A 24,665-nucleotide genomic window follows, 5' to 3' on the forward strand; every position below is an offset into this window, starting at 1 on the left:
ATAAATGATGCACAGACATCAAGTAGCAGGCACTTCTCCACATTAACTGTCCAAAGGAGACTGTGAAAAACCATCCTGTATGGTAAAATTGCAGCCTATACCGAGGATTGCAAACAAGAAGAGAATTGTTTAAACCAAAAAACACAAGGACTGGGCATTGGTTGAGGGGAAGTCCCTACCGTGGTTTGAGGAGTCAAAATTTGACATTTTTGGTACCAACTGCTTTGTCTTTTTGAGATGCAAAAAAGTGAGTGGATGTGGTACCCATCATGCTCGGGGGAAGTATGGAGGTGCTTTACTAGTGACACTGTTGATTTATTCCAAATTTAAGGCACACTTACCCAGCATAGTGACTACAGCATACTATAGCAACATGCCATCCTATCAGATCTGCAATTAGTGGGACTATAGTTTGTGTTGCAACAGAACAATGACCCAAAACTCACCTCTATGCTATGTAAGGGCTATGAGACCAAGAAAGTGAGGGATGGAGTCCTGTGTCAAAAGACTTGGCCTACACAATCACCTGATCTCAACCCAGTTGATATGATTTGAGATGACAAAGCAGGCAATTTCTTAGCACTGCTGGCATCTCCTTCAAGACTGCTTGAAATCCATTCCAGATAACTACCTGATGGAGCTGATTGAGAGAATATCAAGGATGTGTAAAGCGGCCATCAAAATAAAAGCAGGTAGTTTTGAGTCCTCTAAGGTCTGGTTTATTTCACACCTTTTTTTACACATTGTTTACATATGTTCTCTGTCACGACACAGCTGTCGGGTGACCCAGGACCAGGGGCTCCTTTCCTGGCCCTAACACTAGGGGGTGCCCTAGCTCGCCCTGGTCCCTGGGATACTTCAGTAGGCTAAGACGCCGGGGCCTCCGCCCTTGCATTATCTCCTAAGTTAGCCCTCCGTCTGTTCTCTTCCCCCAGCCAGGGAAGAGGGGGCACTACTGTGCCCGACAAACAGGGCAACAAAGACAAGGGGTAATTGAAAACTACACAGACACAAAATATTCACTCACATATAACAGGGGTATCCACCTGGGTGTGTAGGAAGGGGAAGAAACCAAAATAGGGAAGGATAAGGAATTATAAAGCGTACAAACCAAACAACTGTCGCTTATAACTCCTCCAGCTCTCCTTCTCATAGCAACTTCTCTCCCTCCTTTAGCCATGCAGCAAAAGCTAACTCTGACAAGGATTAGTAATAGAGCCCAGATTACATAGGAAAAAGGAGTGCCTAACCGAGCACAGTTAAGAACAAGGATTTCCAACATGGCCGACTAACCCCTGTTCTGCTGGAAGAAATAAACACATTTATTAAGACGGAGAAGTGGTTCATCTCAGCGCTGGAGTAGGAGCAACCAGTTGCAGCGGTCTTCTGTCTCCGCTCTGTTACAGTAACCCAGTGACCTTCTCCATGGTTTTGCTGCCTTTAGTCTGAGTCTATAATGTGCATTACATGAGCAGATGTGTCCAAACATTTGACTAGTATTGTATCTGCTTGTATTATGGTGGTTTTGTCACTTTTGGATTTCTCCAGTACATGCAGTACAGTATTGATGTTCAGATATCCACAATTAGGCAATGTAATTTTTATACAAGATTCCAAGTTAATTATGTTAACTGGTAAGATAGTGTCAGTTACCAACAGCATAAGATCACAGCCACAATTTCTAACCTCCAATCCTGTAATAAAACTTGGGCTGCTATTTTTATCGACAGCAATGGTTTATAACTATTTGGACTTATAAGGTCTATTACCAGCTTTCTCGTTACAAAAGCTTTAATTTACAATTTAGTCTTGCTTTTATTTTTCAGAGATGTTTTATATTTAACAATGTCAGGACTCCTGTAATTTGTGCCTATACTATGAAATTCCCCTTTCCCATTTAATTATCCATTGATTTAAACTAACTTTTACGGCCCTTTTGTCCGTGGAAATGTTTTCCGCATGTCCGTTCCCTTACTCTTTCACTTCTGCAGAGTACAGCATATCTTGCATTTCACAGAAACATTCATAATTTAGCAAAGCAAAATGACAGCTTTAGAAATTAAAAGGGCAAAACACTTAATTGATACTTCAATATGGGCTTAGGGCATACTGTGAAATCCTTTTGAAAATGCTTCTCTTCACACTGTTTAAGCAGCCAGCAAGTGCATATTGGACAATGGAAAATGCACTTCTCAGTGAATGCTAAAAGTGTTTTTTTTAGAGCATGTTGCCTAGTGACATACCAAGTGATTGGAAAATCCAGCTGTGGAATAAATGTTTAATAATTAACCAGAAATGTCTTTTTTTGTATTAGATACTTGGTATTTCACTTTTTAATTTTTTTTTGTACTTTTTCATGTTTTATATCTTCTCAAACTATAATGGTAAAAGAATGTGTATATACACTGCTCAAAAAATAAAGGGAACACTTAAACATCACAATGTAACTCCAAGTCAATCAAACTTCTGTGAAATCAACATGTCCAGTTATGAAGCAACACTGATTGTGAATCAATTTCTCCTGCTGTTGTGAAAATGCAACAGACAACAGGTAGAAATGATAGGCAAATTGCAAGACAACCCCCTATAAAAGAATAGTTCTGCAAGGGGTGACCACAAACCATCCTTTTTGGCTGTTTTGGTAACTCTTGCATTCTGTCATTGCTTTCACCCCTACAGTAGCATGAGGAGATGTCAACAACCCACCGAAGTTGTTCAGGTGGTGCAGCTCATCCAGGATGACACATCAATGTGAGCTGTGGTAAAAAGGTTTGCTGTGTCTGTCAGCGTAGTGTCCAGAGGCTGGAGGCGCTACCAGGAGACAGGCCAGTGCACCAGGAGGCGTGGAGGAGGCCGTAGGAGGGCAACAACCAAGCAGACCAGAGCCCTGCAAAATGACCTGCAGCAGGCCACAAGTGTGCATGTATTTTCACAAAAGGTTAGAAACCGACTCCATGAGGATGGTTTGAGTGCCCGACTTCCACAGATGGGGATTGTGCTCTCAACCCAACACCGTGCAGGACGCTTGGCATTTACAACAGCACACCAGGTTTGGCAAATTCGCCACTGGCGCCCAGTGCTCTTCAGTGTAGCAGTGTCTGCAAGCACGGTGTCCAGAGCATGGAGCAAATACCAGGAAACAGGCCAGTACACTCGGAGACGTGGAGGAGGCCATAGAAGAGCAACGACCCAGCAGCAGGACCACTACCTCCTCCTTTGTGCAAGGAGGAGCAGTGCCAGAGCCCTGCAAAATGACCTCCAGCAGGCAACTAACGTACATGTGTCTGCTCAAGCTGTCAGAAACCGACTCCATGAGGGTGGTATGAGGAGCTGACGTCTACAATTGTGTGTTGTGCTTACAGCCCGAAACCGTGCAGGGCGATTGTCATTTGCCAGAGAATACCAAGATTGGCAGATTCAACATTGGCGCCCTGTGCTCTTCACGGATGAGAGCAGGTTCACACTGAGCACATGTGACAGACGTGACTGAGTCTGGAGATGCCATGGAGAACGTTCTGCTGCCTGCAACATCCTCCAGCATGACCGGTTTGGCAGTGGGTCAGTAATGGTGAGGAGACACATTTCTTTGGAGAGCCGCACAGCTTGCCAGAGGTACCCTGACTGCCTTTAGGTCCACGGATGAGATCCTCAGTCCCATTGGAGACCATATATAGGTGCAGTGGGCCCTGGGTTCCTTCTAATATATGACAATGCTAGGCCTTATGTGGCTGAAGTGTGTCAGCAGTTCCTGCATGATGAAGTCATTGATGCTATGGACTGGCCTGCCTACTCACCAGACTTGAATCCAAGCACATCTGGGACATCATGTCTTATTCCATCCACCAACGCCAGGTTGCACCATAGAACTGTGCAGGAGTTGACTGATGCATTAATCCAGGTCTGGAAGGAGATCTCTCAGGAGAACATCCGCCTCCTCATCAGGAGCATGCCAAGGCATTGTAAGGGTATGTGCACACACTGCGGATTTCGCTGCGGAACCGCAGCGTTTCCGCAGCTGCGGGTCCGCAGCGGTTTCCCATGAGTTTACAGTATAATGTAAACCTATGGGAAACAAAATCCGCAGTGCACATGCTGCGGAAAAAAACGCGCAGAAACGCAGCGGTTTATTTTCCACAGCATGTCAATTGTTTGTGCGGATTCCGCTGCGGGTTTCCACCTGCTCCAATAGAAATCTGCAGGTGAAAACCCGCAGAGGAAACCGCACTAAAAACCGCAATAAATCCGCAGTAAAAACCCCAGCGGTTTTTCACTGCTGATTTATCAAGTCAGCTGTGGAAAATTTCGCAGCGGAATCCGCAGCATGGGCACATGGCCTAAGGAGGTCATACAGGCACGTAGAGGCCACACACACTACTGAGCATCATTTCCTTGTCTTGAGGCAGTTCCACTGAAGTTGGATCAGCTTGTAATTAGAGTTTCCACTTTGATTTTGAGTATCATTCCAAATCCAGACCTTCATGGGATATTAATTTTGATTTACATTGATCATTTTCCTTTTTTCATTCTCAACAGATTCCAATATGTAATGAATAAAGATTTGCAACTGGAATGTTTCATTCAATGAAAATCTTGGATGTGGTATTTTAATGTCCCCTTTATTTTTGAGCGGTGTATATACCTTTATTTAAAAAAAATATATATATTTTTTATTTTTTTATTTATTTGGGCTTGCAATATTAAAAATCTTCATCCTCATTATATACAGAGTTGGCCAATTGTCTTTGACAATGTCATTTAAAATGTTAAGGGGAGTATATGTGGTCTGCACTTAGTCTACAGTGTGTGCTTATAGGGATTTTGTCACCACCTTTTAATGCATCTTTTACAGCAGACTGTATAGCGGTCCCCAACCCCTTCTGCATTGTCCAAAAAATACCTTTTATTCCCCTCCCCCTCATATGGCACAGTCCGGTTCAATGGACATTGCTAATCTTTCTTCAGCGCCTCCTCGCAATTGCTGTCTTCCTGCATTGCTTCATGTGGATGACGTGTCCTCCATCATCCTCAGTGTGCCCAATCTCACTTCTTCACAGGTGTACTTTTCTCTCCCTGCCGAGGGCATAGCATAGTACTGGAATGCACATGCGCCAGCCTTACTTTAAGGTTATAGATGTTCTTTGGGCTGTTCCGGCGCATTACATTACTTTTGCTCTGCCATCGGAAGGGAGAGAAAAATATGCCTGTGCAGGAGCTCAGTTGGAAACACTGTGTGGATAATGTAGGATGCATCATCCATATAGAGCAGGGCAAGAGGACAGCGATTGCAATGAGAGAGGAGGCACTGAAGACCAGTGACACCCATCGGACCGAACTACGCTGTATGGGGGAGATAATAAAAGGTAAGGTATTTTCTGGGGAATGCTGATATTGGGGCTTTGCATACAGTTTGCTAGAATGCAGTAAAGGTGGTGCCCGTAGTTTATATTGGGAAAACCTGAGCAGGGTCAGGTTCCCTTTTAATGAAATACAGATTTAGATAGAAATAGGGGACAAAAGAAAGAACATGTGACTGTGGTATCTGACAACACGGTGTTCATTTGTTGTGTTTTCTGTTACCATGGCTGAAAGTGTTGGCACCCTTGAATTTTTTCCAAAATTGTTGTAATTACACGTTTTGTTTTACACGTTTATTTCCTTTGTGTGTATTGGAACAACACAAAAAAAAAACTGGAAAAAAAGGCAAATTGGACATACAGTGAAGAGCAAATGGGTAACAATGTTTTCAACTTTTGACTTTTTCAGTCTCCATATTTCACCTTTCACTACTGCTTTGGTCGTGACACTACCATAATTTTATAGACAATCATGTTGGCTATCTCATACATAAATTTCACTTGCTACTTTTTAGCATATGATCAGTTATGCAGAGTCTTGTCTTGTCACTGCATTGTTACTATTTTGCTCCTGGTGGTGGAAAAATATTTTTTCTCCTGAATACAACAAAACACAACTTGTTCTTACATTCCCTAATAGCTCATTGAATTATTAGGTTGATTCCCAAGTGAAAGATTATTGGTTCGTATAGATGAGCATTAGTGATGAGCGAGTATACTCGTTGCTTGGGTTCTCCCGAGCATGCTCGGGTGTCCTCTAACTATTTTGTCATGCTCAGAGATTTAGTTTTTGTTGCCTCAGCTGCATGATTTGCGGCTGCTGGACAGCCTGACTACATGTGGGGATTCGCTAACAAACAGGCATTCCTCACATGTATTCAGGCTGTCCAGCAGCCGCAAATCATGCAGCTGAGGTGACAAACTAAATCTCCGAGCACACCAAAATACTCGGAGGACACCCGAGCATGCTCAGGGAAACCCGAGCAACGAGTATACGCGCTCATCACTGATAGGTAATGTCAAGTTCGGTGGAAGAAACCTGATGATATGGGGTTTTTACAGCCAAAGGTATTGGATACTTGACCAGGATTTATGTTGGGCTCAATGCTAAGCTATATGTGAGTATCCTACAAGATAAGTTACTTCGTACACTCAAGTTCTATGGGTATGAACAAAGACAACATAGTATTCCAACAGGACAACAATACGAAGCATAGATCGAGATTGGCAAAGAAATGGTTCAATGACAATGAAGTAGAGGTGCTGAAATTGCCCCCAGAGTCCCCAGACCTTAACCAAATCAAACACTTGTGGGTAGAATTGAAGGAAAAAAATACCGTATTTTTCGGACTATAAGACGCACCGGACCATAAGACGCCCCCCAAATTTGGGGTGAAAATTGCAGAAAAAAAGATTTTTTTATAAGATGGGGGTCCGTCTTATTGTCCGAATTTACAGTATCTTACCTGAGGGCTGGTGGTGGCAGAGCAGGGTCACAGGAGGCATGGTGTCGGCAGAGGTGGGGTGATGCGGTACGGCGTGCACCTGAGCAGGGTCCCTTCCTGCTTAGGTGGGTGACGCCACGGCCTGGTGTCCATGGGAGGGTTGCAGCAGTGGTGTGGCGACGGCAGAGGTGCGGGGATAATGAGCGGTATGGCGTGAGCAGGGTCCCTTCCACAGGTGAGGTGACGCAGCGCAGCCGGGTTAATACAGACTTACCGGCAGAGGTGTGGCGGCGGCAGAGGTAAGGGGATGGAGGCGGCGCAGTGAGCGGTATGGCGTGAGCAGGGTCCCTTTCATAGGTGAGGTGATGCAGCAGCCCAGTAAGCAGCAGAGCCGGGTGAATCGTGTTGTTATCGGTGGTGGCGGCCATCTTCCTGAGGCTGCGCGTGCGCAGATGGAGTGATCTGCTTCCCGGGGCTTCAGGAAAATGGCCGCGGGAGGCCGCGCGTGCGCAGATGGAGATCGCGGCGGCCATTTTCCTGAAGCCAAGATCTAAATCTGCGAACTCCGCTTCAAGAAAATGGCCACCGCGATCTCCATCTGCGCACGCGCGGCCTCCCGTGGCCATTTTCCTGAAGCCCTGGGAAGCAGAGCACTGCATCTGCGCATGCGCGGCCTCAGGAAGATGGCCGCCACCACTGATAACAACATGATTCACCCGGCTCTGCTGCTTACCGGGCTGCTGCATCACCTCACTTGTGAAAGGGACCCCGCTCACGCCATACCGCTCACTGCGCCTCCTCATCCCCGCACCTCTGCCGCCGCACCTCTGCCGCCACCACCACACCACTGCGGGTAAGCCTGCATTACGACTATTAGACGCACCCCCTATTTTCCCCCCTTTTTTGGGGGGGAAAAAGTGCGTCTTGTAGTCCGAAAAATACGGTATATACATACACAAGCGAGTCGACCAGTATGCACCAACTTTGGGAACGTGTAGAAGAGACCTGAGATCAAATTTCGGTCGACGCATGTTTGAATCTGATCAAGAGCATGCCCAGAAGGATTCAGACAGTGTTGAAAGCCAAAGATGAATTTACGAAATAATAAAAATTAAAATTTAGATCTTTAGGAGCAAAAGAGTAACAGTGCAGTGAGTTGACAAGAATCTGCATAACTAATCATATGCTAAATAGTTGCAAGTCAAGTTTGAACTTGAGACTGCTATCATTTTATAGACATTCATCTTGGATATCTCATACTTAAAGCAGAAATGGATAATGAGATATGGAGCCTGGAAGTCAAATGGTCAAAACAAAAATACTCTTTTGCTCTTCACTGTAATTTCAGATAAAAACACAAAAATGGGCCGTACAAATTTGTTGCCACGTTTTTCCAAATTGTGGGTAAACAACTTTGTTTCAAGCATATGATGCTTGTTCAAACTCACCTGTGGCAAGTAACAGGTATGGTAAATATGAAATCACACCTGAAACCAGGTAAAAAAAGGGGGGAAGTTGACTCAATCTTTGCATTGTGTGTCTCTTTGTGCACACTTAGTTCCCTTCTCATCTTTCTGTTCTCCATGCTATCTGAGGACTTGTGAACCAAAATTGTTGAACAATATCATCAATCTCAAGGTTACAACTCCATCTCCAGAGATCTTGATGTTCCTTTGTCCACAGTGCGCAACATAATCAAGAAATTTACAACCCATGGCACTGTAGTTAAACTCCCTGGACGTGCAATGCAGAGAAAAATTGATGAAGGGTTGCAACGCAGTATAGTGGGTAAGCAGCTCCAATGAAGTTCCTAAGAAATTCTAGCAGTCCTGCAGGCTCAGGGTGCATCTGTGTCAGTGCAAACTATCACATTGACATTTGAATGAAATTAAACGCTATAGCTATAAATATGGCAGAAGATCCAGGAGGACCCACTGCTGACACAGAAAAAAAAATAAAAAACTAGACTGCAGTATGCCAAAATATACGTGAATAAGCCAAAATCCTTCTGGGAAAGTGTCTTGGTGAGAAATGAGACCAAGGAAGAGCTTTTTGTTAAATCACATCATTCTGCTTCTTTCTGGAAACAAAATTAGAAAAGAAGCCAGTACCTACAGTCAAATATGGATGTTTTGGGGTTGTTCTTCTGCCTTTGGCACTGGGTGACATGACTGTGTGCAAGGCATCCTGAAATCTGAAGATTACCATAGAATTTTGGGTTGCAATCTAGTGACCAGTGTGTGAAAACTCGGTTTGCGTCATGGGTCTTCCAGCAGATCAGTGACCCCAAACATACTTCAAGAAGCACAGAGAAATGAATGGAAATAAAATGGAGAGTTCTGAAGTGGCCAGCAATGAGTCCGGATCCGCTGTATAGAGATCTTGAAAATGCTGTTGGGAGAAGACACTCTTCAAATATGGGAGACCTGGAGCAGTTTGCAAAAGAACAGTGGTCCATAATTCCTGTTGAGAGGTGCAAGAAGCTTGTTGATGGTTATTGGAAGGGATTGATTGCAGTTGCTTATTCCAAAGGGCGTGCAACCCTTGAGGGTGCCAACAATGTTGTCTGGCCAATTTTGGGGGTTTTGTGTGAAACTATGTCCAATTTGCCATTTTCCTTAGTTTTTTTGTGTTGTTCCAATACACACAAAGAAAATAAGCATGTTGATAACAAAACATGTGTAATTGCAATCATTTTCTTTGAGAAATATTTCATTTTTTTTAACAATATCAAAGGTGCCAACACTCTCGGCCATGACTGTACATAGTTCTGTGTATCTATTGAAATACAAAAAAAATCCTACAGTTTTGTGATCAAAGCTACTTGCACCTAATCTAAGTATGTGTTATGTCTGACATGATCAGGTAGTATTTAAATGGCAACGATATTCAGGCCATTGGCTCACCAGCGGTGTTCGGTGTGGTGCATTTACATCCTTTTTTTTTTTGTCCAGTTCTTCATTTGAAGCCTCCTTTTCTAATCTTATAGTTTTGATATTTCTAACTTTACCCATTCTCTTACATAGATTTCATATTTACCTACAAACACAGAAAAAAGGAGCACCCCAGGAATCGATAAAGGCTGAAATTATCAGATAAATCTAACACTTTTTATTTATTGTTGTTCTTACTGTGGAAATTAATTTTACTGATTTGTTTTACAGAAAATATTCCCTGAAAGGAGGAGAATCACAAGATATTTATGAGGGTGAAGAAAAAAAGAAACGGGAATCCAGAAAAAGTGGCTTTCTCAATCTGATTAAATCTAGATCCAAGTCGGAACGTCCGCAGACAGTTATAGTGACAGAAGAACCGCTATCTCCTAAGCCATCCGTTAAAAGTCCTGCTCCTGACACTAGTAAGAAGGATAGAGGTACTGATGGCAATGGAGCAGTAAGTTCCAGTGCAAGTGCTGGGAGTAGTGGACCCAGCAGTAGTACCGAGAGGTCAGAGGAGCTTAAAACTCCAGACTCTTTGGAGGAGAATTTGCAGCTTGATGATATTGGCAAAAGTGACAGCAAAAGCAGTCCACAGAGTGGAAGGAGATATGGTGTTCAAGTGATGGGGAGTGGATTGTTAGCGGAGATGAAGGCAAAACAAGAAAGGAGAGCAGCAAACAAGGTATTTGGTCTAGAGCTGAACATTTTTTTCTTCACTGATCATATGAGAAGACTGCACAAAATCAGATTTTCTGTATTTACTCTGAAGATGTTATAGAATTGATGAGACATTTTATCCAAGGGTGGGATTCAAATTTTTTATTCTACAGGTTCCCTACTTGGAGTGAGGCATGTTTACAGGGTAGCAAGTTGCGGAAAATTATTTTTACTGCAATGTCAAATCAACAGTCAAGTCAAGTTGTTGATTCACATGTCCGTACAAGACTGGTAAAGCGCAGTCAGAGGCAGAATAGACAATGGCATTTAGTGACGCAGACACAATTAAATGCAGAAAAGACCATTCCTGGATTTCTTATAAACCCGACTGCCCACCCCAGTTTTCCAATCTGCTTTTGTTTCAACAAGTTTGAGAAAACCAGAAGTAATTGGCTCAATTTCATTTCTTATTTTGTCATATATTCTGGATTGCTGATGTTTACCACAACAGGACCTTTATTCATGCTACAGACAGAACTCTTGTGCAACATCCATCTGCACAGAGAGTAGTCAGTCATAGATGGGGAAAAAAATTTGAAAAAGAATCAATTGAAGTCAATAAATCAAGCGTAAGGAAGGTTTTAAAAGGTTTACATCATGAAAACAACTTATAAAAAGGACCCCATTTATGATGTCCATATGCCCTAATGAGGCATGTGCCAATTCCTAGATCTAGGAAAGGTCTTGCTCTAGTGGACCTGGCCAAGTAGTCATGCAGGAAAGATGTCCCCTTACATGACTTGTATGTCTGAGCCCACACAGCATCCACTGCCAATGGCAGTAATCCTCCTAAATAAGCATTTCTGCAATTCTCATCAGCGAACACTACACATAGAACGGAGCTTTGCTGTTAACTCCTGTCCACTACAAGAGCTAATAACACTTGGTCATTGGAGGTGCTGGTTGTCAGACCCCCACCAATCTGATATGGATGACCTATCAATAAGTCATCAATTTTATATGATTGGACAGCCAACTACAGTCATTAGAAAAGCGAAGTACACGGTCTTTGAATTCCATAATAAAACAATATCTGGCCTTTAGTTTTTAAAATTGGGTAACTACAGCACATGATGACAAATTGTCCTGTGTCAAAAACTAGGCCAAAATGCAGAAGCTGTAGGAGAAATTAAGTTCACCATTACTGCTTCAAAAGAAATTAAAATGGTACGTAGCAGCTTGGGCCTGCTAATCAGCAAGTGTGACCATCTTTATAAAAGCACATTTTTTTGCAGTTTGCTGCAAGGTTAATTCCAAACAAGTTCATATCCATCATTATACATTGAGAAAGATTATTCACAAATGGAAAGCAATAAATGCAGTTGACAATATTCTCAGGAGTTGACATCCCAGCAAATTAACACCAAGGTTAGAGTGTGCACTGCTCAGAGAAAATGTAAAAAAAAAAGAAAAACAAGTGTCATGAACTTGGCTAAACTGACTGGAGTTGTTTGGAAGGGTTGCCGAGAGAAAGCCTCTTTCTTTCCGAAAAGAAATTGGCAGAATGGCTAAAGTTTGCATGGTAACATCTGAACAAGCCATATGACTTCTGGAACAATGTCCTTTGGACAGATGAGATCAAAGTGGAATTGTTTTTCTATAATGCCCTTTTCCATGCTTCACCGCATATAAGCACAAACGCCTTATACCAACGGTCAAGCACGTGGTGCAAGACTAATGATTTAGGCTTGTTTTGCAGCCACATAACATGGGCACCGGCAGTCATTGAGACAACTGTAAACTCCCCTTTATACTAAAGTATTCTAGAATCAAATGTGAGATGATCCACCCAAAAGCTAAAGTTTGGCTGAAACCGGATCCCAAGTATCCTAGCAATTAGAATGGCTGAAAGAAAAGATTCCAGGTGTTGCAATGGCCCAAACTACGGCCTGCCTTCTACCCAATTGAAAAGCCATGGTGGGACTTGAAAGCTTTGCATAAGCCAATTTCCGCATATGTCATTGAACTTAAGCAAAGTTGCAAAAAAAGACTAGGCCAAAATTTCTCCAGAATGAGAGAGACTGATGGTCACACAGAAGAAGATGGCATCAAGTTATTGCTGCTAAAGTTGCAGAGAATTCCTTGGGTCTTCTATTAGTGTTTCTCTGAATTTGAGAAACACTTCTTACTGCTTCTGTCCCATTGTTATCTAGACATGAAGGATAAATCTTGATATGTTAAAAGTATAGTTGTTTGGTGCAACATTTAATAATGAATGGTCTCTGCAGAAGGTAAGATATCACCAGGCTGCAACCCCAACAAAGTGTACACATATGGAGCAGTAAAGTGCGCAGAACAAAGGTTTCTAGTCCTTTACCTCCACCTAGTGTTCGATTTTATCTTGTTCTCACAAACGCACTTACTGCCTATAACTCCGTGCACCATAACGTTTAATATATTGAGGACTTACTCTTCTTTAGTATGACTTGCCAGTTCTATTCTTCCTTCCATGAGCTAACCCATATTTATAGGTATCTGAAAGTCAATCGCATCCCAAACGTTAAAGCTGGGACAAAACTACAATATTTCTGTATGAGTGCTGCTCAGTCTACATGTGTTCTGAGTCGTGACATGGCTGCAGTCTCACCCTCCACCATGTTTCCATAGGGAAACACTTGAGCTTGTTCGAAATCACCTTGCGATCATATTCCCCAATGTTAAGATGGCTGTGATCCTGCTTGCTTTATGGTTCATTTAATGAGTTGTTAGGGATGTTCATTTTTGTTTTAAAAGAACCTTTGAAGGGGTATTTTCAGTTCTTTAAATAGCTTTAATTAAGACAGCATGGAAATAAGCAAGTTTGCAATTGACTTTCTTTTCCTATCTGTTGTTATACTCCTGCAGTGAGAGCTTTTATCTTAGATAGTGTACAGCTTACTAGTGCCTGGCCAAGAGTGCGCAGCAGTTATATTGCAGGAGGTAAACTCCTAATATCCCAGCCACCTCTCTAGACCATTGATTTCTATATAGCAGTTACCTGTCCATCTCCCTTTAACTTCTTACGAGCTGCTTTTCTAAATTTTGAAAAATCCTTACCTTTGGCAGCTTTTAGAGCAGGTCTCCTAATGACGGTTCAGATGGGCTGGCTGTCACGGTCCATAACTGTGTGCTTATTCAAATATATGTAAATACAGTGCTAATGCTCCAGAACAATCCACTGATGGCATAAGTTCTGGTGTAACATATTGAGCAGAGTTCTATAGTTCTACTAAGGGCTCATGCACACACACATATAACTCGGATGAGTGCTATCCGATGTTTTATTGTATAGCACCCGGATCAGTGTTATTCAGTGGGACAATGCTGGACACAGACAATGGAGAAGACCGAGAAATTAAGTTCCCCATCTTCTCAGCACCTGTGTCACAATTTTCTCATGCAAGAGAATCGGATCACCATAAACGGACACTGTGATCAGAGTTTGGGCCGAGTGTCAATAGCATAATTGATCCAGCTGTCTTGGAAGAGCGAATCATCTCTCGTGCCAGCAAGCCCTAATACTATAGCCCTGCTCACAATAAGGACTCATGCAGATGGCCACATAAATTGGATGAGTGCTATCAATGGTTTTGACGTATAGTGCTTGTACCCATGTTATTTGATGGGGCTGTGCACGTCTGATTTTTTTTTTCCTCGGACTGAGTGGTTTGAGGAGAAAAAATTGCAGCACTCACAATTTGCATCTGAGAATAGGATGGCTCTCAACTATTTAATTGTGTGTTCTTGGAAAAAATCGGACTGCACTTAGATGACATCCAAGTGAGGTCCAATTTTTACAGATTGACATAATAGAGAAGGTGTTGAAACTTTTTTTTTCTCCTTTCCACCTCCAAGAAAATTGGATTCCATTCTGATGAGAGTCTGATTAGCATAATCCGACCAATTTTCTCACAATGAGAGTAACCGGTCATTTGCACATGCCCTGTCACTCAAGAAGTAAGGAGACTGCATAGCTTTGAGCTGCTCAGGAGACAACTTGAGAATACCCCTTTAAGTGGCAATTATAACATATGTATGATTTGCTGAATATTCAATTGCAATCATATTTATTTATTTTGCTGAATCGGTATTATTTTGTTTCAGCTTTGATTGGAACTTTATTTATTTTATTCGCCATTAATTCCAAAGCATTTTATTCTATATAAAATTTGATCTATGCGTATAGATTGCCTACCAAATAATCCCAGTCCTCTATTAACTTAAAAAAAGTCACATAAATCTATTGCTGATGCTAATTAGGAAACTACTTTTAGTGTCTACTATAGGTAACTAATATATACCAATTATAGCGTAAACACTCGGTAAACAACTACAGGGGTGAAATACTTATAGACCAGATTCTGGGCTTGTGCCAGTAAGCAACGAGTAAACATGTGAAATACATCTGTGCCTTTGAAAGCGTTTATTTCTACTCAATACATCTCTTCTTTTCCCAAACAGAAATTGGGCAGTGATGTTGGCACTAAAGACTTACTGGATGTTGAGAAAGCTGATGGAAGTGGAAGTGGAGCAGGTTAGTTTAAGAACTATAAATTGGGTATAGCATTTCAGAATAGTCATGGACATAATACCAAGTTTTAACACTGCGTAATATGAATGTACTGTGTGGTCTTGTTTGACCACTTTCTGTAATTTCTTGAAGTGAACCTGTCAGCAGGATTGTGCACAGGAACCTATAGACAGTGTCATGATGGCGCTATTAGGCCGGGATCACACATGCGAGAAATACGGCCGAGTCTCGCATGTTAATACCCGGCATTGCCGCCGTCACTCGGACATGCAGCCACACGCTCCGCTCCTGAGTGACGGCAGCAATGCCAGGTATTAACATGCAACACTCGGCCGTATTTCTCGCATGTGTTATCCCGGCTGTTATACTGATTAAAATGATACCTGGGTGATGAAATCCGTCTTGTGGTTGTTGTGTAATTTAATTTTCAGTTTTGAGTTAATAATATGATCGTGCTCCAGGGAAAAAAAATTCTTTCTCAAGACTGCCCCGACGGGACCTGTGCAGTAGCATCTATCGGATCGCTAATAGATGCTACTACTCAGGCGTAACTGGCACCATTTTGAGTTTTTTTTCTGAATAAATGTACATCACCAAATGTAATAATTAAATGGACATTATAAATGCAATCATGTTACAGCGCAGGTACCACCGCCTGCCTGATGAATGTGATTTTTCAAAGCATATATTTAGTATGTAAAATAAGGGGCAGGTCACTGAGGGATCAGTAACCTGTCGTAAGCCATACACATGAATACCTAAGCAGAGCACCACAGGCCGCCCTGAAGCACCAGAATCTCATTATTTAAAAATTCAAATAAGGATTACACAACAACCACAATACGGATTTCATCACCCAGGTATCATTTTAATCAGTATAACAGCGCCAACCAGACAGTGTCTGTAGGTTACTGAGCTCAATCCTGCTGACAGGTTCACTTTAAGTATTTGGTTTGCGCATAAGACCTACGTTTCTATTTAATACTGTCATATTGAGTATTTTCTACATGGTTATTCCTATTTTTGTCACTTTGCGTCAAAAATACTGGAATCTTGCCTTTTGCACTGTTAATTGAGCCTCAAAAAAAACTGACATCTGTTCTATATCGTGCCTTGAAAACTCTCCCATAGAACTCAACATGCATCTCCAAAAATATACAACTCAGACAAAATGGCTGTCCCCCAATCCTGTGCAGAAAATAGAATTCAAGTCTACAGTCAGAAAATAAAAAGTGATTAAAAGAAAAGAATGTGTTGGCATCTGGATTTATTTATCACATTTTGAAGATCATTTAAAAAAAAAAAAAAAACTAGACGATACATTCCCTTGAATGTTGTCATGTGCTAACTGTGTTAAGGAGCAAAAAGCGCAATAGTGTCTTATCCGATGATAAAGGACAAAATGTTGCAGGGAATTGCTTCCCTGGTAGAGTTGGGTATCATACAATAAAGATCCAGCTTGAGTTTGTCAGCAGTCCCACTGGTTAAAAAAAACGTTGAAATGCCAGAAAAAAAAAACATGGGTGGGTCATCTGCACTGCTGAAAGAGTGGCCCAGTAGACTTGATGCAGTTGTATTATCAACGCTTTTTCAAGTAGTCATACATGTGGTTATATCCTGATGAAGAAGTCTGAAGACTTCGATATGTGTTGATAGTGAAACTGCATCAAGTCTATTATGTATCCTGGACCATTCTTTCGGATCCCCATCAGCAGCACAGATGACCTACCTACTATTTCTCGTCTGGCATTTCACGTGTTCACTATGGGCATTCTTGAGAGAGTCTGGCAGAACTGAAACAATTGCAAGATCATTTAAGATGCACCTTGGCTTTAAAGGCAGAAGAGCCATTCATCAGAAAAGAACTCTAGACTAGTGTTGAGCATTCCGATACCGCAAGTATCGGGTATCGGCCGATATTTGCTGTATCGGAATTCCGATACCGAGATCCGATACTTTTGTGGTATCGGGTATCGGTATCGAAACAACATTAATGTGTAAAATAAAGAATTAAAATAAAAAATATAGCTATACTCACCTCTCCGACGCAGCCTGCACCTTACCGAGGGAACCGGCAGCGTTGTTTGCTTAAAATTCGCGCTTTAACTTCCTTACGCGAAGTCCCGGCTTGTGATTGGTCGCGCGCCGCCCATGTGGCCGGGACGCAACCAATCACAGCAAGCCGTGACGTAATTTCAGGTCCTTCAGGATTTTAAAATTACGTTCCGGCGTTGTGATTGGTTGCGTCGTGGTCACATGGGCGAGGCGACCAATCACAAGCCGTGACGTCACGGGAGGCTGGACACGCGCGCATTTTAAAATGCGCGCGTCTCCTGCCTCCCGTGACGTCACGGCTTGTGATTGGTCGCCTCGCCCATGTGGCCGGGACGCAACCAATCACAGCAAGCCGTGACGTAATTTCAGGTCCTTCAGGATTTTAAAATTACGTTCCGGCGTTGTGATTGGTTGCGTCCCGGCCACATGGGCGGCGCGCGACCAATCACAAGCCGGGACTTCGCGTAAGGAAGTTAAAGCGCGAATTTTAAGCAAACAACGCTGCCGGTTCCCTCGGTAAGGTGCAGGCTGCGTCGGAGAGGTGAGTATAGCTATATTTTTTATTTTAATTCTTTATTTTACACATTAATATGGTTCCCAGGGCCTGAAGGAGAGTTTCCTCTCCTTCAGACCCTGGGAACCATCAGGAATACCGTCCGATACATGAGTCCCATTGACTTGTATTGGTATCGGGTATCGGTATCGGATTAGATCCGATACTTTGCCGGTATCGGCCGATACTTTCCGATACCGATACTTTCAAGTATCGGACGGTATCGCTCAACACTACTCTAGACTGATTTGTTGTTCTCTGGTTATAGCTTTGGTGAATGTCGTTTTCTAGTGCTTATAGGAATATAACTACACTGTCTGTTTTATTCTTCCAGTTCCCAAATTCTCAAGAGGTGATTCTACAAGTTCTTGTCCAGAAAAAAATGTAAAATGTGAAGTCAAATCAGAAGGCAGTGTGCGTTCAAAAAGTTCTTCTAGTACACCAACCAGTCCTAAACCACCTCTGCAGTCAACCAAGCCTACCCTAACAGCACGTCCTTCTGTGCCTCAGAAACCCAGGAGTGGTTCCCGCACCGGTAAGAGCAATTTTAATTAAAGTAAACAAGTAATCAGGTAATACACTTAAATACACAATAGTCTGGGCATATGCCAATACCCACTGGAGGATGGAGGGACCACTGTTACACTCTGCATTTTTTAGTCCTGTGTCACTTCTGTTATACAAGAAAGTTGGAGAAACTTCTCCAAATACAACCAGCCAAATGTCAAGTGGAGGAGAGGTGGGAAGAGAGGAAAAATGTACAATTTAACCTGGCATCAATAACCTATAGTGAAATTAAGTTTGAATGCACATGTTATATGTATATATATATATATATATATATATATATATATATATATATATATATATATATATATGTATATGTATATATATATATATTTGTATATATATATATGTGTGTGTGTATGTATATATTATATATATATATATATATATATATACACAGTGTGTGTGTGTGTGTGTGTGTGTGTGTGTGTGTGTGTACAGGTGCTTCTCACAAAATTAGAATATCATCATCAAAAAGTTAATTTCTTTCAGTTCTTCAATACAAATAGTGAAACTCATATATTATATAGAGTCATTACAAACAGTGGTCTATTTCAAGTATTTATTTCTGTTAATGTTGATGATTATGGCTTACAGCCAATGAAAACCCAAAAGTCATAATCTAAGTAAACAAGAAAAATGAACAAAAAACACCTGCAAAGGCATCCTAAGCATTTAAAAAGGTCCCCTACTCTGTTTCAGTAGGCTCCACAATCATGGGGAAGACTGCTGACTTGACAGATGTCCAGAAGGCAGTCTTTGACCCACTCTACAAGGAAAGTGGGACCTTGATTTCCAAATGAAATGCAAAATTTAGAGTCTGGAGGAAGAGTGGAGAGGACTTGGCACGTGTCCACACTGCCAAAAGTACCAATGCCTGGTTTAAAAACAGCAGTATTACTGTGTTTGATTGGCCAGCAAACTCGCCTGACCTTAATACCATAGAAGATCCATGGGGTATTGTTAAGAAGAATATGAGAGACACCAGACAAAACAATGCAGACGAGCTGAAGGCTGCTATCAAAGCAACCTGGGCTTCCATAACACCTAAGTATGTATATATATGTATATATATATTATGTATATGTGTATATACACTACTGTTCAAAAGTAAGTTTAGGGTCACCGAGACAATTGTGTTTTCCATGAAAACTCATACTTTTATCAAATGAGTTGTCAAATGAATTGAAAATCTAGTCCAGACATTGACAAGGTTCGAAAAAAAGATTTTTATTTGAAAATTTCTGAGGCTGGTGACTCGGATAAATTTATCCTCAGAAGCAGAGGTGACTCTTGGTCTTCCATTCCTGGGGTGGTCCTCATGTGAGCCAGTTTCTTTGTAGCGCTTGATGGTTTTGCAACTGCACTTGGGGACACTTTCAAAGTTTTCCCAATTTTTCAGACTGACTGACCTTCATTTCTTAAAGTAATGATGGCCACTCATTTTTCTTTACTTAGCTGCTTTTTTCTTGCCATAATACAAATTCTAACAGTCTATTCAGTAGGACTATCAGCTGTGTATCCACCAGACTTCTGCTCAACACAACTGATGGTCCCAACCCCATTTATAAGGCAAGAAATCCCATTTATTAAACCTGACAGGGCCCACCTGTGAAGTGAAAACCATTTCCGGTGACTACCTCTTGAAGCTCATCAAGAGAATGCCAAGAGTGTGCAAAGCAGTCATCAAAGCAAAAGGTGGCTACTTTGAAGAACCTAGAATATAAGACATAATTTCAGTTGTTTCACACTTTTTTGTTAAGTATATAATTCCACATGTGTTCATAGTTTTGATGCCTTCAGTGTGAATGTACAATTTTCATAGTCATGAAAATACAGAAAAATCTTTAACCCCTTGATCCCATATGACGTACTATCTCGTCAAGGTGACCTGGGACTTAATTCCCAGTGACAGGATAGTACGTCATATGCGAGCGGCCTGGTGTCAGCTGACTATCACAGCTGATATCTGACACTATGTGCCAGGAGCGGTCACGGACCTCCCCTGGCACATTAGCCCCCAGCACACTGCGATCAAACATGATCGCAGTGTTCCGGCGGTATAGGGAAGCATCGAAAAGGGAGGGGGCTCCCTGCGTGCTTGCCTGAGATCCCCAGAGCAATGCGATGCCCCCCCCCCCGGGGGCAATGTTATAGTGTAAAAAAAAAAAAATATTCACATGTGTAAAAAAAAAATTTAAAAAATCCCCCCACCCCCCCTAAAAAAAAATATTGTTCCTAGAAAAACATTTCTTTATCTAAATAAAAAAAACAATAAAAGTACACATATTTAGTATCGCCGTGTCCGTAATGACCCGACCTATAAAACTGTCCCACTAGTTAACCCCTTCAGTGAACACCGTAAAAAAAAAAGAAAAACTAGGCAAAAAATGCTTTATCATACCGCCAAACAAAAAGTGGAATAACACGCGATCAAAAAGACGGATATAAATAACCATGGTACCGCTGAAAATTTCATCTTGTCCCGCAAAAACGAGCCGCCATACAGTGTCATAAAAAAAAAATTTAAAAAGTTATAGTCCTCAGAATAAAGCGATGCAAAACTAATTTTTTCTATAAAATAGTTTTTATCGTATAAAAGCGCCAAAACATAAAAAAAGATATAAATGAGGTATTGCTGTAATTGTACTGACCCGAAGAATAAAACTGCCTTATCCATTTTACCAAACGCGGAACGGTATAAACGCCTCCCCCAAAAGAAATTCATGAATAGCTGGTTTTTGGTCATTCTGCCTCACAAAAATCGGAATAAAAAGCGATCAAAAAATGTCACATGCCCGAAAATGTTACCAATAAAAACGACAACTCGTCCCGCAAAAAACAAGACCTCACATGACTCTGTGGACCAAAATATGGAAAAATTATAGCTCTCAAAATGCGGTAACGCAAAAAATATTTTTTGCAATGAATAGCGTCTTTCAGTGTGTGACGGTTGCCAATCATAAAAATCCGCTAAAACACCCGCTATAAAAGTAAATCAAACCCCCCTTCATCACCCCCTTAGTTAGCGAAAAATTAAAAAAAAATGTATTTATTTCCATTTTTCCGTTAGGGTTAGGGCTAGATTTAGGGTTAGGGCTAGGGTTAGGGCCCAGGGCTAGGGTTAGGGCTAGGGTTAGGGTTAAGGCTACAGTTAGGGTTAAGGCCACAGTTAGGGTTGGGGCTAAAGTTAGGGTTGGGGCTAAAGTTAGGGTTGGGGCTAAAGTTAGGGTTGGGGCTAAAGTTAGGGTTGGGGCTAAAGTTAGGGTTGGGGCTAAAGTTAGGGTTGGGGCTAAAGTTAGGGTTAGGGCTAAAGTTAGGGTTAGGGTTTGGATTACATTTACGGTTGGGAATAAGGTTGGGATTAGGGTTAGGGGTGTGGTTTGGGTTACCGTTGGGATTAGGGTTAGGGATGTGTTTGGGTTAGGGTTTCAGTTATAATTGGGGGTTTCCACTGTTTAGGCACATCAGGGGCTCTCCAAACGCGACATGGCGTCCGATGTCAATTCCAGCCAATTCTGCGTTGAAAAAGTAAAACAGTGCTCCTTCCCTTCCGAGCTCTCCCGTGCGCCCAAACGGGTTTACCCCAACATATGGGGTATCAGCGTACTCAGGACACATTGGACAACAACTTTTGGGGTCCAATTTCTCCTGTTACCCTTGGGAAAATACAAAACCGGGGGTAAAAAATAATTTTTGTGGGAAAAAAAAAAAAGGATTTTTTATTTTCACGGCTCTGCGTTATAAACTGTAGTGAAACACTTGGGGGTTCAAAGTTCTCACAAGACATCTAGATAAGTTCCTTGGGGGGTTTAGTTTCCAATATGGGGTCACTTGTGGGGGGTTTCTACTGTTTAGGTACATTAGGGGCTCTGCAAACGCAATGTGACGCCTGCAGACCAATGCATCTAAGTCTGCATTCCAAATTACGCTCCTTCCCTTCCGAGCTCTGCCATGCGCTCAAACCTTGGTTCCCCCCCACATATGGGGTATCAGCGTACTCAGGACAAATTGTACAGCAACTTTTGTGGTCCAATTTCTTCTCTTACCCTTGGAAAAACACAAAACTGGGGGCTAAAAATAATTTTTGTGGAAAAAAAAAAGAATTTTTATATTCACGGCTCTGCGTTATAAACTGTAGTGAAACACTTGGGGGTTCAAAGCTCTCACAACACATCTAGATGAGTTCCTTTGGGGGTCTACTTTCCAAAATGGTGTCACTTGTGGGGGGTTTCAATGTTTAGGCACATCAGTGGCTCTCTAAACGCAACATGGCGTCCCATCTCCATTCCTGTCAATTTAGCATTGAAAAGTCAAACGGCGCTCCTTCCCTTCCGAGCTCTCCTATGCGCCCAAACAGTGTTTTACCCCCACATATGGGGTATCAGCGTACTCAGGACAAATTGTACAACAACTTTTGTGGTCCAATTTCTTCTCTTACCCTTGGGAAAATAAAAAAATGGGGGAGAAAAGATCATTTTTGTGAAAAAATATGATTTTTTATTTTTACAGCTCTGCATTATAAACTTCTGTGAATCACTTAATGGGTCAAAGTGCTCACCACACATCTAGATAAGTTCCTTAGGGGGTCTACTTTCCAAAATGGTGTCACTTGTGGGGGGTTTCAATGTTTAGGCACATCAGTGGCTCTCCAAACGCAATATGGCGTCCCATCTCAATTCCTGTCAATTTTGCATTGAAAAGTCAAACGGCACTCCTTCGCTTCCGAGCTCTCCCATGCGCCCAAACAGTGGTTTACCCCCACATATGGGGTATCGGCGTACTCAGGACAAATTGTACAACAACTTTTGGGGTCCGTGTTCTCCTGTTACCCTTGGTAAAATAAAACAAATTGGAGCTGAAATAAATTTTTTGTGAAAAAAAATTAAATGTTGTTTTATTTAAACATTCCAAAAATTCTTGTGAAACCTGAAGGGTTAATAAACTTCTTGAATGTGGTTTTGAGCACCTTGAGGGGTGCAGTTTTTAGAATGGTGTCACACTTGGTTATTTTCTATCATATAGACCCCTCAAAATGACTTCAAATGAGATGTGGTCCCTAAAAAAAAAATGGTGTTGTAAAAATGAGAAATTGCTGGTCAACTTTTAACCCTTATAACTCCCTAACAAAAAAAATTTTGGTTCCAAAATTGTGCTGATGTAAAGTAGACATGTGGGAAATGTTACTTAATTATTTTGTGTGACATATCTCTGTGATTTAATTGCATAAAAATTAAAAGTTGGAAAATTGTGAAATTTTCTAAATTTTTGCCAAATTTCAGTTTTTTTCACAAATAAACGCAGGTAATATCAAAGAAATGTTACCACTATCATGAAGTACAATATGTCACGAGAAAATAATATCAGAATCCCCAAGATCCGTGGAAGCGTTCCAGAGTTATAACCTCATAAAGGGACAGTGGTCAGAATTGTAAAAATTGGCCCGGTCATTAACGTGCAAACCACCCTCGGGGCTTAAGGGGTTAAATGAGAAGGTGTGTCCAAACTGTTGGTCTGTACTGTATGTATGTATGTGTGTGTATATATATATATATATATATATATATATATATATATATATATATATATATATATATATATATATATATATATATATATTAAATTACATGCATATTTGGTGTACAAACATGATTACAATGAGAACGGCATGATAAGTCATAATCGACATGGAATGGACACAACAAACCAATGGAGAATAACATAATGGTGACCTAAATATTTGCAAGCAGGGTGGGGGAGCAATCTGTGTATAATATAATCGTGACCATGCAAAATAAATCACATTTCCAATATACTGAGTATATTAAATGCCTAAGCTATGCAAAGGAAAGGAGGCAATATAAAAAAAAATCACATTGGAGTCATGTGGTATAGAGAGATGTATAGAATAGTGATCCCTCAATGTAGATGATATTTTCAAAAAATAATGTATTTATTTTTTTGCTGAAATGTTAACAGAAGACATCCCAGAATCCCCGTCTGGGCCATGCTCTCCCAAAACCCCAATTCTTCCTTCTGTGATGAAAAGGGCTCCATCAGAGAAGGACAGAGATGGACCAAGCAGCCCACAACCTTCTTCACGGCAACTTGCAGATGAAGGTATGATTAAAACTGTCAGTCAATATATGTTTAATTAAAAAGAAATTGTCATGTATTTTAATTTTTAGTTTAAGTACATGTAAGCCTTTGGTTGATAAATAATGGTATAGCTATTTTATTCTCTGGCCAACACTGTTGCAAAGACACACTTAAGGCCCATTTAAATGGGTTGATAGTCATGGATCGCACGTTTGTGGTACCTCTTGTTCCTGATTGTCAACATCTTTCCACTGGATGATAATCACCTGACGAATGAGAAAAAACTCAGTCATCAGGTGTGATTTTTCAGCCAGCTTAAAGGGGTTGTTACCTGTCAGTAAATGTTAATTCTCAGCTGCAGGTTATTCTAAAAAAACGAACCGAGCTATATTCCCCTCCCTGGGTCCACTGTTGAGTCTAGTCACT

General features: G+C 41.4%; 1 protein-coding gene across 2 annotated transcripts in view; it reads left to right on the plus strand.

The window, feature by feature from the left end:
* Positions 1-24,665, plus strand: part of CARMIL1 (capping protein regulator and myosin 1 linker 1) — a 352,298-nt gene that overhangs the window by 324,847 nt on the left and 2,786 nt on the right. For both annotated transcript variants that reach the window (XM_077270002.1, XM_077270003.1), the window contains 4 exons: positions 9,964-10,420; positions 14,896-14,968; positions 17,908-18,108; positions 24,120-24,260. In XM_077270002.1, the coding sequence (XP_077126117.1) occupies positions 9,964-10,420; positions 14,896-14,968; positions 17,908-18,108; positions 24,120-24,260 (872 nt within the window). The remainder of the gene's footprint in view (positions 1-9,963; positions 10,421-14,895; positions 14,969-17,907; positions 18,109-24,119; positions 24,261-24,665) is intronic.

This window comes from Ranitomeya variabilis, chromosome 6, assembly GCF_051348905.1.
Source record: "Ranitomeya variabilis isolate aRanVar5 chromosome 6, aRanVar5.hap1, whole genome shotgun sequence".
NCBI lineage: Eukaryota > Metazoa > Chordata > Amphibia > Anura > Dendrobatidae > Ranitomeya > Ranitomeya variabilis.